The 18,670-nt window shown below is 35.1% G+C and overlaps 1 protein-coding gene across 1 annotated transcript in view; it reads right to left on the bottom strand.

Moving 5' to 3' along the window:
* Positions 1–1,394: 1,394 nt before the first annotated feature.
* The window catches only part of DICER1 (dicer 1, ribonuclease III), a 101,269-nt gene continuing 83,993 nt past the window's right edge, over positions 1,395–18,670 (bottom strand). The window contains 10 exon segments of the mRNA XM_048853214.2: positions 1,395–2,998; positions 3,318–3,393; positions 3,488–3,650; positions 6,399–6,667; positions 8,862–9,744; positions 13,708–13,863; positions 14,631–15,414; positions 15,712–15,887; positions 15,998–16,103; positions 16,434–16,616. Coding sequence (XP_048709171.2) covers positions 2,833–2,998; positions 3,318–3,393; positions 3,488–3,650; positions 6,399–6,667; positions 8,862–9,744; positions 13,708–13,863; positions 14,631–15,414; positions 15,712–15,887; positions 15,998–16,103; positions 16,434–16,616 — 2,962 coding nt within the window. The 3' untranslated portion in view covers positions 1,395–2,832.

Genomic DNA, 18,670 nt, shown 5'->3' on the forward strand with positions numbered 1-18,670 from the left:
AACTATAGTCAGCCACTGCACATTTCTTTCAGAGTAACAGCCGTGTAAGTCTGTATTCACAAAAAGAAAAGGAGTACTTGTGGCACCTTAGAGACTAACCAATTTATTTGAGCATAAGCTTTCGTGAGCTACAACATCCGATGAAGTGAGCTGTAGCTCACGAAAGCTTATGCTCAAATAAATTGGTTAGTCTCTAAGGTGCCACAAGTCCTCCTTTTCTTTTTACACATTTCTTATTTCCAATTCATAGGCTTTATCTAGTAACAAGGGGATCACTGACCACTGCTGAAATACAGAGCATAATACCACATTCGGTTTGTTTGTTTTCTTTACATCAAACACTTGGTAGCAAAAGTTTGATTTTTCCATATCATTTTTTACTGCTAACAGATTTACCTCAAAACTGTAAGAAACGATGACCTTCAGATGTCCAAGAAAGAAACCTATTTCTTAAAGTGTTCGCAGATGACCCCACCATTTTTACTTTATACTATTCATTGTAATATAATTAACTTTTATTCTTTTTAAGCCTTAGGGATGGTATGACTTATCTTAAAAATTGACCCTTGGGCCAGGTGCCATGGAATTTTCACATTAGTGATAATGCACTTTCCGTTGGTGTGCTGTAAAATCCTGACTCCTGGCTGAAAGAAATGGTTATCAATAAATTTTTAATTGTGTGGCGGTTCATACCAATTTACTCATACAAAGTTTTTTTTTCTTTTGTATAAAACAAGTTTAATTTAAATATATTTTAAGACTTGCAGGTTTTAAACGTCCCATGATACTCTTTTGCTCTCATAATGATTGAAGAACAAAAATAGTAATGTTATTTTGTTTTAAAAACATAGCACTTGTATTATTATACTATCAATACCAGGAATTTGTTTCCAGATTTTTGTAAGAATTATTATAATTTTAATATTAAAAAAACTTTAGATAGAAAATCTAATTACAAAATTCTGTATTTCAGAGAAGCTTAATGTCCATCCCCTGCACTAGGGCTTTTGTTTTCTATTTTCTAGAAAGCTAGAGCTGACAGGGTTTGGTTTTTTGTTGTTGTTTGTTTAGTGAAAGTGTATGGAAGGGAGTGGGGTTTTCAAAGCAGGAAATACAGTATTTATTTGTAATTTTAACACATAAAACAGCACCAAGTTCAGACCAATGTGCTGGAAATCATTAAAACGCCTTGCTCAGCTTTCTCAAACTTCAAGCATAATTAACAGGGCAAAATTGCAGCAAATCTCTGCTGATATTGGTGGGAGTGCAAGACTGACCCACAGCTTTTAAAAAAAAGGTAAATTAAGAGGTATTATAGTTACAGTGCAAAAAATTAAAATTTCAAGCATAATATATAAACATAGCACCAAAACAAAAACAAAACAAAAAAACAATGCATGCAAAAAAGAAAAGAACAGAACAGAACTGAGGTATTTAAGTGAAGAGTGCCTACAAAAATCTAATTAAAGAAACATGTAGGATTTAGGCAAAGCCTAAAAATGTATGATTTTTTTCCAATAAACAAACTACAATGAACTAGTTTCTCCAAATTAAGGACCTAAATCACAGATTTATCAAAAGTACGGCAGTTTATCTCAAACATCAGCTTTCATGGCATTTAACAGCACAGCTTTGGTAAGTGAAATATGCATGCAACTCTGTGAAAAGCACAGTAAGAAATTTATGTGGAAATATTTCTAAGTGTAAAGGTGCTCCATTTGTTAAATAAGTAACCAACTGATTATAAAATCTGCAGCATATTTTAGGTGTGATATGTCTAAGGTTATTTTGTTAGCGCAACAGCCTGAACTGTGCAATTTTTCATTACTATTTGTTTCCAAGTCTTGGAACTATCTAGTTTGCAGGTTTGTGTAAAATTGGAATTTTAGCCAAAGACCATTTTTTATTTGTAGTATTTAAAAAAAAAAAAAATCTGTAGACGAACCACCTCCTCTGAATTGTTAAAAATAACCTCATTACACATATATGAATACAATTTCTATTATAACCCTAATAAGTTAAGTCACAGCTACACTAATGTGTTGTACTGTAAATAGAGTTGTATCATCATAAAATGCATAATAAAAATGAAGGGAATGTAAAACAAGTTTGTTCCAAAAAGATCAGAAATTAAAGATTATTAATGAGGGTTTATTTACTTTTAAGGCAAGAACCTTTTTATGCAAGACTATGTGGCATCAGGAAGTTGAAATTTATTTCTGCCAGTATGCCAGCCATTTCAAAGAAAAACCTGTCCCTAACAAATAAGTGCAATAATGACTGAGAATGCCATCTTGATGCAAAGATGACATGGGAGGTGGGGATGGGGGTGGGTGAAGGGACGACAATACTGGCACACCTATTCTCTCTTATACCAAATCATCCGGTACAGTTTATAAACTGCTTCATGACTGGCACTAGTGCACAGATTGAGGAGTTTCAAGATTACTATGTATAAATCAAGCATCTGCATTAGGCATAAGATCCCTGTCCTTCTAACACTAAGCAAAGCTGTACTGACAATAAAAATAAACCAAAAAAACCTGACAACAATTCTTTGAACACTAACTAAATGTCATCATTAAAGCACTCTTGTGATTAAACAAAGCAGAAGTGAGGAAAGAAGACAAGATTGTGTTTGCGCAAAAACCTATACCTACAATTAGTTCCAAAATTTTACATGTTAAATGTTTTGTTAGCTATTCTGTTATCAAACAAACGTTAAATTCTGTCTTCAATTTGTTCCTCTCAACATTAACTTTAAAAAAAAAAAATGTGGGATTTTAAATTTTTTTTTTAATGTTTTTTTTTTTTTTTTTTTTAAGAGGCGTCTCAGCTGTTTGGGACCTGAGGTTGGTTTGCTTTGAGGCTTCGTAGTGCTCTTCTTGCAGCTGCAGATTTGGCAATCCTATAGCTTCTGCCAACACCTTTAAACTTTCCTTTCCCTACAACTTCCACAGTTACTCTGACCTTTCCGTCGTAAGTTCTTTCTGCAGGACTGCAAAAAACAAACACACACATTACCACCAAGATAAGCAAAGGTGAAAAAAAGACTCCTCACATGGTCTTCCTATGGGTAACATATATAATGTATATAAAATATATAATTAAATAGAATTTATTTTTATCTTTTACTTAGAAAGTTTTCTGAGGGAAAACGTCCTAAAAAAGTAATCAGTAAGTACAAAGACAATCTTTCTTGCTCAGTATAGGACAGATCAAACACAATCAATATCCATTAAAATTTCTCAATAGTCTGTGAAGCATGGTTTAAAAAATATTTTACAGCAATGCTTACCAAGCAAATATACTCTTACCTAAACTTGGCTGTCTCTGGTTCCATCTCCAGCAGCTCCCGCACTGGGGAACGAGGCACATTTGCAGAAAACTTTTCTATGGTGTTAAAAAAAAAGTTAACTTGATTTTTTTCCCCCGTTACAAGACAATTAATTACTAAAACTTTCTTCTCTATGAAAGCTAACATTACCTATTAATGGCCTCATCATAGGATAGTACACATGCCAAACCATTTCCAAAGACATCCCACTATCCATATAAATGGCACCAGCCAATGACTCAAATATATCTCCCATGGCCTTTGGTACTTCAATATCTTCTTCCTTCTCTTCATCCTCTTCAGATCTTCTGAGCTGTTTGAAATTATAAGAGACCGTTGTTACACTGAACATTTTTTATTTAAAGAATAAATCTTCAGATATGGAAGTACTCTCTTATGCCCTGTCCTATGTGCCTTGTTTGAGTTTTTCAATGACACCTTTCCACAGCTAAATCATTGCTGTATTCCCAAATGAAACCAAGCAGCTGGATTTACTTTTTTCCAACGTGTGAGTGTAAAAAATAAAATAAAGCCACTGCATACACATATGCTTTTTGAATTCCAATTGTACTAATTCTGCAGAATTTCATCATGGGTCTGTTTTTCCCCAATAAGAAACAGACTTGTCTCTGACAGTTAATGCTAGCAAACCATGCATAACCAAGAGAGTTCATATTTTAAACATCTTCTAGATGCAGGCTTTCAAAGCCTAAGTCTAATTTTTGGTTGCATAGACCACGTTTAAATGGTATGTTTCAGAGTAACAGGCGTGTTAGTCTGTATTCGCAAAAAGAAAAGGAGTACTTGTGGCACCTTAGAGACTAACCAATTTATCTGAGCATAAGCTTTCGTGAGCTACAGCTCACTTCATCGAATGCAGTGAGCTGTAGCTCATGAAAGCTTATGCTCAAATAAATTGGTTAGTCTCTAAGGTGCCACAAGTACTCCTTTTGTTTAAATGATATGTAACTCACATACACTCTTGCCATAGATTCTTAGTTACGGAAGGCAGGTGAAGCATAAGTGTAACTGAAATGAGCCATTAACAACAACTCAGTAGTGTCAGACTGAGTTTACACTATTTGTACTATTAGCTACTTGATGCCAGAGAGGCTGCTTTTAACATATATGCAGTGTTTCTTCTATGGTTTACTATTGCTTTTATGCAGTGCTGTTATTTTTGCACTGTAAAAAGGTGTGCATATTGTGTTATGTGTACATCTTGATTTTAATATAGTCCTTTATAATAATATTTTTTTCAATCATCTGCAGTTTTGTCCATATTTTGCCTTAGTGCAAATAACACAGGAAGCTGAATTGAAAAAAAAAAACCTGTTTTTGACCATCACATCCCCAAATAAATGGAAATGAACATTTTCCTATCTTTTCTCTTCCCCTTCTGGCCGCCTCTTACTCATTTGGTTGTGGTTCAGGAATTTAAAATTCTAAGGCCAATACTCGGTCCACACTCTTAAAAGGTACAGTATTACTCCATATATTAGTCCCACCCAACATTTATTCCTAAAATAGGTCTAACAGGGAACTAGACTGAATGTGCAAACTCTCCAAACAGCAAACTTATTGTTAAACAAATATGCAACTGTATTTGCACAGTGTATTTCACACCAAATGTACCGCAAAACACTTTAGGAAGTCCTATTCCCCTTATAAATAATAAAAGTAAGGTACAAAGCAAGGGACAAAAGATATTTTAGGAGTGAGATTTGAAAAAATAAGAGCTGGTGACATGGAGAGATGCGTAGAAACTAGTCCAGCTGGCAGGATCTGCTGAAGCAAAGGTTCTTGCATTAACTGTGATGAAATTAAAGGAAGAGACACAATAACCCAGTGCCAGACTAGCACAGGGATCAGGTAGAGTAGTAGATAGAAACAAGAACTAAAGAACTTGAGGTATTTTATAACCTGCTGGTGTTTCTGAGGTACCACCTCAACCATATTAAATGATTGGGTCACTTTCACAAAGGCAAAAACCACTGTTGTAAAACTTTAAGGCTAGATTTTACACCACTTACTCACACTGGGTAAACCCACTGTAAAGAATACTATACAATATAGCAGTGGCAGAGTCTGATCCTTTGTGATTAAATCATTTGACACTTGTCCCTTCAGTTGTTTTCCCATCTTGCAATGAAAAATTTAAAGATTTTGGTTTGTAGTAAATGCAAGGGTGATAAAAATGTATATATACCTACATAGATTCAAGTCCTTTGTCTCCTTTAAACTGAGTAATGGAGTGAGCAAACTACTGAAGACATAGATGGCAAGTATTTAGTCACAGATTTAATCAACACTATTCTTTGAAGGTAGGTTCTTGCTCTAAAAGCAATTAAATCACACTTTTTAAGACTTACTATAGAGGACACTTATCAGACAAAGATCAAACCAAAATGTTAAGGAAGACTGGATGGCTCGGGGGCTTGATAATAGAAAGAGTCTCATCTTTCTGTTCTAGGTAATTGGTTTGAATCTGACCCAGATCACCAGAGACAGAAAGCCATTACCATGATATGGTTGTTTAGTAGCTTATCTGAAATGATTTGGTTTTAGTTCCTTTCCCAGCAAATAAGTGTCCATCAACATGTAATGTACTTAGTTTTCTTGGCTAGTCCAAAGCCTGTGTTTACAAATTTTCAACCAAATTGCTCTTAAAACAGTTCACTTGAAAGATACTAACAGTGTTTCCCTGGCCAGGGCCTCTCAGTCAGTGATGAAGAACACTGTTGAAGTGGTGTGGGGAAAAATTATGGTGTAAGCATGAAGGTGTGATATCACCTACATTGGATATCATAGGAGATCCTGGGGTAAAATCTGGTATCAATCCAATTAAGAAGTTATTTTCTGAGCACTTTCATTTAGTAAAAACTGCTTAATGAATGCATGCAGTTATGCTAAGTAAGTTACTACATTATTGGCATCCATATGCTTCTTTGGCTGCTATACAATCAAAACTAACACATTATATAAATCTGTATTGTGCTAAGAATTCTGATGGCATGCTAAAATCAGACATTGAATGCAAATACTTTCAAATACTACTAACCTCAGAATCCATTCCTTGCATTTCATTCTTTTCCATCTGAAACTGTACAAAGTCATCAATAACATGGAACAGCTCAGGAGAGACAGCTTTGAAGTACTTGTGGTAGTCATACTTTACAGCTAATGATGCAAAGATGGTATTATTGACTAGAGCGGATCGTAGGTCAGTTAGAACTCCTGGAGAGTGCTGCCGTGGGTCTTCATAAAGGTGCTTGGTTATGAGGTAGTCCAAAATTGCATCTCCCAGGAATTCCAAGCGCTGGTAACAATCTTAAAGCATTGGAAATAAAAAAAATGTACAGCAATACAATTAAGTTTAGTTAACTAACACATTCTTGTCTGGCCTTTCTGGATAGAAGATTTGGCTTATTACTATGTAAATACCACAAGTTAAACAATGCTCAAAAAAAGATAAACATCTACCCATGTTTAAACATCGATCTCTTTTTACTGGATTTTGTTTTCAGTGTTATCTTAAAAGGCTGTTCTGCCTGTTTTAATGTATTCCAAAAATAAGAAAAAGCTTCACAAATTATATGTAATAATGAAGCTTCTTCTGAACCAAATACTCACTTACAGCATGGTGGCAAAAATATGGGCTTATAATGAAGGCTTAAATGCCTTAAATCAGACTGATTAAAAATAACACCAAGTAATAGTACAACTGTGTTCATCTGAATAGACAATGATAATCAAACTTTCAAAAATTCAATAAAGAAATCAATACACTAAAAAAAAAAAGTGGGGCACTTTCGTATTTAATATTTCTGAGCTAACTTTTTATTCCTTTAGACTTTTTTCAGTTTAAATGTTCAATGGTGTTTCACTTGCAGATGTGCTGTTTTTAATTTTGAATTAGGGTTTTTGTTGTTAATGTATACATAAAACCCAGCACAAATCTAGAAAGGCATGAGAGATGGGTTAAGAAAAAACAAACAAACAGAAAGCTTAAAAATGACTAGAATGAAGCAAAAAGAAAAGGAGTGCTCCTTTTCTTTTTACGGATACAGACTGACACGGCTGCTACTCTGAAACCTAGAATGAAGCAGTTTTCAGTAGATATCATATGGATCCCGACACATTTTAACTTTTACTTTTCATGAAAACATTTAACACTAACATTAATAGTTTCCCCAAAATATTCTTCCCTGTCAACTAAAGTAGGAGACTGGGAATATAAATTCCTAGATTCCATTCAAGTTTCTACTACTGACTGTGTAACTTTGGTCAAGATATTATGCTTCAATTTTCTCATTTGTGTAATAGGAATAACTACCTACCACTTACCTCATATGAGTATTGCGAAGCTCAATGTTTGTAGACGAACAGCTCTTTCTCCAGATAAAGCACTTTATAATACTATGTTAATTTTTAATACTATGTATATTCTCGTTAGATCTCTATTGTAGCATATTAACATTTCAATAGGATTTGTGTTAAAAGCTCAGGGTTTTTTGAGAGGAGTTTCTCCTGGAAAATCATCACTCCCACTTTCCGAGGCCCCATGATGTTTGTTCAAGACATCACTAGATTGAAAGTGATCCTTTTCTAAGATCTAGATCCCATTAGGTACAACACCCCTCAGCCCCCACTGACCTCAGCGTGAGCTGAGGACACTCAATACATGCACCCCACAGGACTGGGCTCTAAAGGTACTCCTGAGCATTTCCAAACTTGGCCACTCCAATGAACAACAGATTAATTCAGCCTACAGAGGAAATCTTGGCTCCAGTGAAGTCAAGGTGATGCTCTTGGGATGAAAATCAGTGAAATAGCTACCGATTTTTTTTGCAACACCGTTTTTTGAAAAAACATTTATTTTTGAAAACCATGGTGGCTAATTCTAGACAGGCACTGCAGTTTTGGAGGTTCTTTGCTAAGTCACCCTGATGAGTGTAGGATTAGTACTGAGCACATAACAGCTGATGAGAGAAGGGACAGAAGTAAAATATGAAAAAACTGCCGTCTAGAACAGGGATTGGCAACCTTTGGCCCGTGGCCGCCCTTCCTGCAGCCCCCATTGGCCTGGAGCGGCGAACCGCGGCCAGTGGGAGCTGCGATCGGCCAAACCTGCGGATGTAGCAGGTAAACAAACCAGCCTGGCCTGCCAGGGCTTTCCCTGATGGGCTGCATGCCAAAAGTTGCCGATCCCTAGTCTAGAAAAAAAACCTGTGTTATGGTGCCCTATACCACGCACTTGGTCTAGGGAATTGAGAGTCACCCACGTGCCCTGGTAGTATTTTAGGGAGGGAGAGGTCACACACAGTTAACTGGAAGACCCCTTAAAAACAGCAGAAAGAAGATCCTTCTTGGTATTCATTTTTGTATTAAGAGATTATTATCATTTTGTATTTTGACATATAAAAAAAGTCAAGATCTGTGCACAAAAAATAACCTGCACTGTACATCCTTTATTTATATCAATCGAATACTGAAATGAAGTAATTTCTTTCAGGCAACTTACCAGTAATGGTATTGTAATGGTAGGAGGCATGAGTAAATGCCTGAAGAAGATAAGCCTTATTCTTAAAACTGTAGTTAATTTTCTTCTCAAAATTTTCAAAACCAGATATCAGGTGATTCAGGGTTTTTTCAGCATCTGGGTGATCAAACATACACCTTGGTGGAATCTTCAAACAGCCATACTCCATTTCTTTACACAGAGAACACTCTGAATTGGCTACAGAGGCAGAAGCACAGTTTGGTGAAAGATTTTTCTGTTGACTGTTAAAATTCTCCCTGCTAGAACACGAAGTGCTGTTCCACTCAGTTTTTTTCATTACTGGGAGCACCTTCAGCCCTAATGAACACAGGAAAAGCTGAGCAGCTCTTTCACCACAGCTGGTCAGATAGCAACCCAGCAAGGCTTCCACACAATCTGCAATGCTTTTGTCGGCAATACACTGCTCCGTATGCAAGTCATACGAGATTGACTGTTTCCCTGTGTCAACACCACAGTTTTCTTCTGACGGATTCCAGAAGCCTACTACAAAATCATCTTCTTCGACAGCCTTGCTAGGATCCAGATAGCACATAGCATCCCAAGAACTGTAGTCAAAATCATCAAAATCTGAAGAAAATTGAATGTTACCCAGGGATGATTTTTTGGGTGCTTTCCATTCATAGCTGGAATCAGTGGTTGAAAAGGGTGAGAGAGAAATTTTCTTCACAAAAGCCCCAGATCCCATTAACATATTATCAATGAATTTGATATGTTCCTGATCATATTCCAAAAAATCATCTTCAAGGTCAGCTTCTTCCTTGGGTAACCTCCACATTAGGTCTTCATCCTCCTCATCATCATAATCGTCATCAAGTTTACCATTAGCTAACAAGCTTTCTTTTGTCTGAAAGAAGAAATAAAATGAGGTACGGGGAAAAAAAGGTATAATTACTTCTTACACAAGTTTCATAACTCTGCCAGCAAGAAATAATCGTTTTCAATTATAACCACTGTCAGCTAGCTTTAACGGTATGACCATTTGTTTTTTGTTAATTGATATCAATTAACTTGTTTAATCAGATGCAAAGAGCAATACCACTTAATATTCTCATTCTAAGACCAAAATAATTGCCTTGGTGTACAATGAAATTTTCTATAAGCAACCTTTATTGTTACAATATATATTAAATATAATTTCTTACAATGAACATCTAAGTTTCATGGGAATACAAAAAAAGCAGAGGATTTTTTTTTGTTTTTACTTGCGTCTAGTACACAAGTGGCTTAAAAAAAATAAAAACCATCCATAACCCACTTATGCTCATAGAAACAGGAGTGAGTGAGTGAGTGTGTGTGTGTGTGTGTGGGGAGAGGGCGTGGGGGGAACCAATTTTAAAATAGTGACATTAGATGCACCAAAATTTGTTTCTCTCTCTCTTGCTGCTAAGTAATGCTACTATACGCAATCAAGGAAGGTAATAATAAATAGCATTTCTACACAACATAAATTTTATCATAGGGTTTTTGCAAACCTTATTTGAGGTAAATCATAGGTATGATGCCCTGTATTTATGCTTTTGAGATATTCACATCAACATACATGAAAAAGGGTTTTAATATGTTGGCAGAAAAGACAGGAGCTCTAATGCCAGTTTGGCAAAAGTTTGACATTTATGTGGGTGATGGCCTGGATAGATTGCATTGGGGATTCAGTAACTTAGTAAGAGATCTAACTTTAAAAAAAAAAAAAAAAAAAAAAGCAGCACAGGCCAATTTCTGATTCTGCAATATGAGCTGTATTTGAAAAAAGTCAGAAAAAAATTAAGACAATGTAAGTTCTAACACACAACCTTCCACACTCTGTTTTGCCAAAAAGATTTTTCCAATTTGTCATGCATTTTTGTAATGTTGCAAATATTTCATAAGATCAGGCCTAAGAATGGGGAAAATACAAACTTAGACAGCATGTTTCTTAAATATTGCATTTTTGGACAAAATATTTATGTGCACATTGAGTGAAACAATACCGTAACTCAAAAACTACTCCAAAGGGGATACATTAAGAGACTTAATTCTCTTAAGAGGTATTCAGTTAAGCAAAATCTCCTGGGTTACATTTTAGTTTAATTAGAAGTGGATATAGTTGTTGTTGTATATTGTTGCTCGATTTTCTTTCTAATCTGTGCATTTGTCATTGAAAGGAGGAAAAATTAGTGATACATATGATTAATGAAAAATAACAGGTATTGAATTTGTATGGCTTGGAGTAAATCATCAAAAACAGGTATGTCAAAATGTTACCTAACTAAGGATTACACTGGAAGCTTGTTAAGGCCCTGACCCAAGAAAGCACTTAAGCTCAGTGCAGTTGCTTGCGTGCTTGATCCTGCACCACTGAAGTCAACAGAAGTTTTGCCATTGTCAGGATCAGACCCAAAGCACTTTCCTGGATTGGGGCCTACAAGCGTAAGGACCATTCCACTTTGAATAAAATGGAATCGTTTATATTTGCCCTCATTTTTAAGTATGGATGTATGGCTTGCAGATACTATGGCCCTAGCATGCAGTGCTCCAAATGATCTGATCAGAAGGGAGTATGTAGTATTTTGGAAAATGAAGTATTAGGAGGCCACATTTCCATATTAGAAAGGAAAATGAACTGTAAAAACTCCATACTCCATATCTGGCCTGAAAGCAGAATTTTGACTACTCCAGTTAAGAATGAGAGATGCCCAAACAGCAGTTTCAAAATAGACTTAAGTGATTATGAATGAGATCAATTTTAAATTTTCTCAAAAGGAAAAAAAAAAAACCCCTGAACTCTGAGGAAAAAAAGAGTTTTGATACAGATAAGTGAACTCTGTGAGAAAGAACAAACTAGTCCTAATATTTCATTATTTATTGGGTGATTTAAAAAAAATAATTAACACTAAACTATATAGTCATTTGGAAGCCAAAAGGTAATTCTGATCATTTTGTTTTGTGCTAGATAGCACTTTTTCAGAAACTACTGCCCCAGACTTCAAAACCCACACATCTCAAAAAACTTCAATTTATTTTAAATAAATTATAAACATAATTTTTTCCAGTCGCGATTTGTATTTCAAACCAAAGATCAAATATGCTTAAATGTTCCTTTTATGCTTTTTCAGATTTAGTTATTTAATCAGACAACTAAACTACTTGCATTTTTCTTATATGGTTCGGCCAGGCCAAGAATCCCAGCATTTGTCTACAATGTTTTACAACAGTAATTCAAAGTGTTGTTATCAGAGCTCTAGTTAACCCTCTCCCCCAAAAGAATGGAATTTATTCCCTGACAGTGAAATGACTATTTTACCACTTGGCAGCAGTAAACATATCTTGTGAGATCACTGTCCAATATGAGTACTGGACTGAAATATATATATAAAATTTGTGACTGGCAAAGGCATAAGCAGTAAAACGGGTACGAAGAATCATTTTTTGCCCCCTTAGTAATTTATCAGTTGCAGCCTCAAATATGCCGTTTTATTTTTAGAATGGTATAATGATAAATCCTTTTGAAATGAAACTTTGGCAGAATACAGAACTACAATAATCAGGTTTGATTTTTCAATAAAGATTTAGTCATACAGTACATCTGTTTAACAGTCCTCTTGTGTGCCCTCTGGTGGTTCTATGGTCAGAGTATTGTATTGAGTCAAAACATAACATTCTGAGTATTTACAGATTAAGTCATTAATGCCATATAATTAGTGATTTTTTCTCTCTCTTTTTTTTTTTTTTTTAAAGCAAGAGTACCCATTTTTACCCTAACTTTTTGAGTTCATAGGGTGAAACATACAAGTATTACAATTCAATTACAAGATGAAATCTGCGAAGTTTTAAAATTGAGATTTGCCATTCTGAGCCTGCTGGTGGGCACAATCTCACGGAAAAGTGAAATCCATCACCTTGGCAGTATTGGGCCCTAACATTAGGGACCAAAGATCAGTTTACAGTCAGCTGTAATCCTGGTTTAGGATCAGCAGATGAACTGCACAACATGAGTTTAGAACTGCACTGTATGAGAGACAAACAAAACATCTAAAAGTAGTCAAGATCTTTTTGTGTTCACTCTGGATAGGAGCAAAACAGATTCTTCAGCCCTCACCTATTTAGAGTTTAAATTTCAGAAAAGAAAAATGGTTCTGTTTGATTATTCCTTTTCTACTCTGGTCTCAATCTTCAACCATTAAAGATAAAATGCCATCTGGCAATGGTCAGTTACTATTGAGAAACTTCTCAAACCAGCCATCACCTCCACTCAATCACACAACTAAGAAATACTAGTTGTACTAGGTAGCAGTTAGGGGGCACCTGGTAAAGCAGGACAAAAGCTAGCTCACAGAATCTGATGTTGTGCTGCCCATGTTGCCAAAGATGGGCTCATTTTTCAGCAAAATGATGTTTAGCCACCAATAGTGTGCAGAACAGAAATGTTAGTCAAAAACATCATTTATACATATATTTCACAGTTCGCACGAAGGGAGAAACACTTCAAATTAGGTGAGCTTCCACAAAAGAGTGCTGAGAATAATGGATGGAAGCTTTATTTTAAAATATTTAAGCTCTTATACCATTAAGATATACACTCATTTCTGAACTATGGTCAGCAATCTGTTCCACAAATTGCCCTTCCTAAGTTCTCCATCAGCATCTCTTTCTCCCACATTTTTCATAAATTAGAGATATTTTAAAGAAAAGTAGGAAATGAAGATGTAGGAAGCTATATTTTGCTGAACCATGATAAAATGAAAGCTCGTTTTCTTGTCCCTCCACCTTGTGATATAATAATATATACAAAAAGTTATTTAAGTCTTAACATATTTCAATGACAGCTTACCATTTCATCTTTCTCCCATTTGTCTGCGTTACTCTTGTCTTGGTTTACTATGTAACCAGGAGGGAGCCAATTGACGGGTGGATCAAAAATAGATACCACCATACGACTAGGCAGCCCTTTCTTCTTCCCAAGACGATACAAGTTACAATTGCTGACCTTTAAGAAAAAAACACTATAAACATCTACGTATACATTCATACAAAAGTATATGAGAATACAAATATAAACAATCTTATGTGCCTAAACAATAAAATAAAATGATAGCATGTTTGTAAAACAGTCATGCATTTCTTATTTAAAATAAAACATGCATATGATAATTTATATACAGATATATTTTCCAGTTCTCAGAGGTTATTATGCAAACTTCCTAACACAGTAACTGTGACTGGCCAAATCCTGGCCTACAAACAGAAGTAACTTTTTAACATTTATGTCTATAGTTTCTTGAAAAGTTAAAGCCTTATTTATAAATAAAAGTATAACTTTCTGAATAATAGTAAAAATTTACACAATAAATATCCCATTATATAGTAGCATTCTTGATTGCCACCTTAACAAGATGTATCACAAGCCCCTTGTTTAAATTAAACCTTGGCATAAAAAAAAATTAACAGTTCTGAGGAGAAGTTTGTCCATAAATGTAGCTTTAATTATGATATAATTAATTTATTTTGATGGTATCTCAAATGAATTATTTTAGTCATTTTAAAGGAGAGAGGATTGTATTGTATAATTGTATTCCTAACATGCATACTAGCAAATTTATAACACAGGTTGTAATTTTATTTTAGACATGAAAATATCTGGTAAATATAAATATGTATTAACATATTACTTATTCAGTGTTCAAATATTTTATCTATAAATCATATATTGTAGCCATTATTTAACAGAATAGTGATAGATCATTAGCTACTCACTTTTTTACTTCTCATATATGACAGGCGTCCCTCATGAGCATCTGGGTAAGTGCAAAACAAATATGTAGTGATGGCATGCTTTAAAAATGAATCACCAAGCATTTCGAGCCGCTCTAGATTAAATCCATCACTAGCATTTGAAAGCGTCAAAGCCTGAAGAATGAGACCAGGGTTTGGGCCAAGAGTTTTTGAGGAGTATCCACTAGAACAGTTCTTTTCAGAATCCATTCTGTCTGTTGAAAAATTAAGAGCTTCTGAAGTACTGGTGGTCACTGCCATTTTGGGGCTTCCATCTGAGGTAGATCTGTTAACATTTCCATCACGGTATTTATTACTCAGTAGAGTACATTCATTGCTGGGCTTGGGCTGGTTCTCACTGTTGTATAAATTCTGAATGGGATATGAGGTAGTTGGTTGTACAGGTATTTCCTGCCTGCAGTAATTCAGTTGATTTCCTTGGCAAAAGTCTCTGTTAACTAAATCACAATTGCCATTGGCAAGATTTTTATTATAAGAAACACCATTAATTGCTGCAAGTTCTACCGATACATCAATTTGGAGTTTACTGGGTGACTCATTGAGCAATGTTATGTAGTTCACAGACATTTGGTCATGATTTTCTGCAGAGGAGGCTCTTGTAGCACCTTGATGTGCAGCATTTTCAGGGACTACAATTGTGCTGTGCTTACAGTAATTTTCATTCTCTGCTAAAGTGGAGCTAGGAATAGAGATGAAGGATTTGCTGTCAATGGACTTTTTCCACCCGAAGTCCAGGTTAGGATATCTGCAAAATAAATGTTGATTTTTTAATTTAAAAATATCTCAAAGTGAAGGCATAAGAGAACTCCATACGTATGTTCATTTTTACATATTAAGAAAGTAGGGCATTTTTTAAAACAAAGATCATTGTAGTATCCAACTCCACTATTTACAATCAAGTATTTTCTAGCTATATGCCCAACTGAAAAAATTATATGAACCATATAGAGCAGATCAATTTTGCACTGTTCCAGCATTTGCAAATGTTCACTTAGTTGTTCAAGAAGATTTAGAATACATATATGTGTGGCATAGTAAATACCTGAAGTCTGCAGGAAGTGATTTAACCCCTACACCAGCATCAGTGGCTGTTTGGGCTCTCAGTTCCTCAGCTGTCAACAGGCAGTGCAGACGATAAAGTATGCTAGGGAGACAAACTGCTTTTCTCCACAGCGATGCTGGAATAGGATGTATAGCACAGAGTTCCGGAACCAATATCTTTTAAGAAGGGAAAGAGTTTTACTTTTAAAAAGAATCTCAAAAACTCTTAAGTGTGGTTAATGATTTAAGCTGAATTAAACAATTTAGAATGGAAAGCAGTTCATTACCTGCTTATTTTGCAGACTTTCCCACTTAGCTTTCCTCTTCTCAGCACTGCTTAGTGGAAGAGCTTTCCCCTTCTGATTCAAATGGCGAGGAGTCAAAAGATTAAGTCTAAAAATATATTGTGAAAATATTTCCTTTAATGTAAATATACAAAAAAATCTAATTAAACCATGCTGAACTAAGTTTTCAAATGATTTTGACCATCAACACTTTTAAACAAACCTGATTTTCAGAAAGCATTTGCCCTCTGAAAATCAGGCCCTTTAATGATGGCTCAAGTTGACTGCCCAAAAAATTACACCCAAAATTTTGAAAATAAGATTGCCAACTTTATTACACACAGTTTACAAAATGTTTCATTATACATGTTGCAAGACCATAAAATATAAAACCCAAAGAAGAATTAAACTAAGTTTATACTATTCAGAATCTCCTCACCTTGAAGATGTGTGGTCCACATCCAGCAGTGGCTGGTTGAGATTGGTCAGGTCAAGATTATACTTTGTTTTATAATATTCAGCAAAAGTTTCATATTCAGGGGAAGGAAATTTACTCAGTGGAGTAAGATCAGTGTATACATCAGCTACATAGAATCGATGAGGCTGATCAAAATTTCGATACCTAAATAAAATCAGATAGTTTGGAATGAAAAGCATTCTTTGAGCAAATTTTCTACCTAAGGCTCTGATTCTGCATTGGGATCAGATGCTAAGTTAAATAACTCAACTATTTAGTTCTTTGTGCAGAAACTGAATAGATGTGACAAATCAAAGATTATGGTGATGAGTGCAGTATAAGAACTAATATACAACAGAGTAGAAAAAAATCAATTACCCTTTACAATTACTTTCTGTGAAGAAATAGGAACCCAGAACACCTAATTTTAATAAAATTAAGTATAAATTTTAAAAGGGTTATGTATAATGCAATAAATATATACTTTAGACTATCTGCTTCAATCTGAGCACTTATTTTACAAATGATAAATATTTCTGTTAACCAATATAGAAATTTAGTCCCAACAGTTTTAAATTTTTCAGAAGCTCTTAAATATGTTTAAACTTTTCTATAAAAAGACATTGGTCCTATCACACAATTTTAGAATGCTTAAACAAACAGATTTTTGTTGTTGTTATTTCAACAAGAATATGTTATTTCAAATAAATAAAAAAATCCCCAAGACAAACCAAAAACACCACAAGGCAAATGCAAAATTAAAAAATCCCTTGAAGAAAGATGGGAGGATGTTTGTCCCATAGAGTAGGTGAATGTTCCACAGAAGCTGGAATGATACAAACTTATACCAATAGTACATTTGGCATTTGAGTCTGGTTCTCAACCCATTTATGGCCTCTTCCTTCTTAAAAAGTAGAAAAAGTTTCAAATATTCATTTTCTAGCACTGGAATACTCAAGACGTTTAGTCCTGCCCTTTAAAGCTAGTGTAAATGTGATGTTCACACACCATTTTGCACAAATTGTGATAGCTAGCAAGATATATTCTTAACTATGAGGAGATTTGCATATTTTTTTTTTGGCACTTTGGTCTTAGTTTCTGATGTGTCTGTCATTTTCAATTCCTATCTAAATATTTACGCATCTGAGTAGACGTCTCTAAATGAGGTAAAATCTCTAATAATTTATTTAATCTTTTCAACCTCATTCTAAAGCGGCAAACAAGGCTGTTACTTTCCAGGACCATCTGATTTTTTATTTTTTTCAAAATTCTGGAAAAAAGTGGATGCTTAAGTTAAAGCAGCCTTCAGAAAACTCATTTATCTTATCAGCCCTTGCATACTTATTATGTGTACTCTAATGATTCTGGGCATTGTACAAACACATAGTTAAGAGACAATCCCTTGCAGTCAAACAAACAGGGGTATAACAAGGGTGATAAACACATATTTCTATCACAGTTTTATGTAGACTGAATACATGCACTATTTTCAGGTTTTAAGAGGTTTTCTCTTTTAAGATACAAACAAATGAGACAGAATATTCAATTATGTCAGTAGTCCACGTTGTCCACCCCACCTTGCCTAGCTATTATTAGTTGGCAACAAATAATTCTCGCTAGGAGTGTAATTCAAGTCTCCCCCTCCTGAACTTCTAAGTCTCCAATTGTTACTACCACCAATGCAGTTCCACTGGGGGTAGCAACAGAGGGGGTGTTAGTGAAGACCATCCACTGTGTTTTATTGGGCAAATCCCTAGCTGGGATCAAATGTCTTAGTTTCACTGAAGTCAATACAACTATGACATTTATGCCAGTTTAGGATCTACCCCCATGTCATTAAGCCATGCTTAGATGACACGGTGGTTAAAACACTGGTGGCCACAGCTTGTCTCCGCTATCACTCCTATCATTGCTACTGCTGATGGAGCTGCACTGAGGGGGTCATTCTTTTCGGTCTTTGGGACTGCTCTCGCAAGACTTCAGTATCAAGGAGATGTAACTAGAGACAGGATCACCACCAGTCTCCCCAATTTAAAACAGTTCCAGTAAACTAGCTGCTGATAGAGTCGCAGCTTTTGGCAGAATACTATGAAAGCTGTGTGGTGACTTGCACTGTTCCTTATGGGGATGTAACAGATTTTTTAGTGACAATACATTAAAATCCCAGTATTATATTTCTATATGAATCATACCACAAACTTGTCATCGACTCTATATTA

This window comes from Caretta caretta, chromosome 6 (genome assembly GCF_965140235.1).
Source record: "Caretta caretta isolate rCarCar2 chromosome 6, rCarCar1.hap1, whole genome shotgun sequence".
Taxonomy (NCBI): domain Eukaryota; kingdom Metazoa; phylum Chordata; order Testudines; family Cheloniidae; genus Caretta; species Caretta caretta.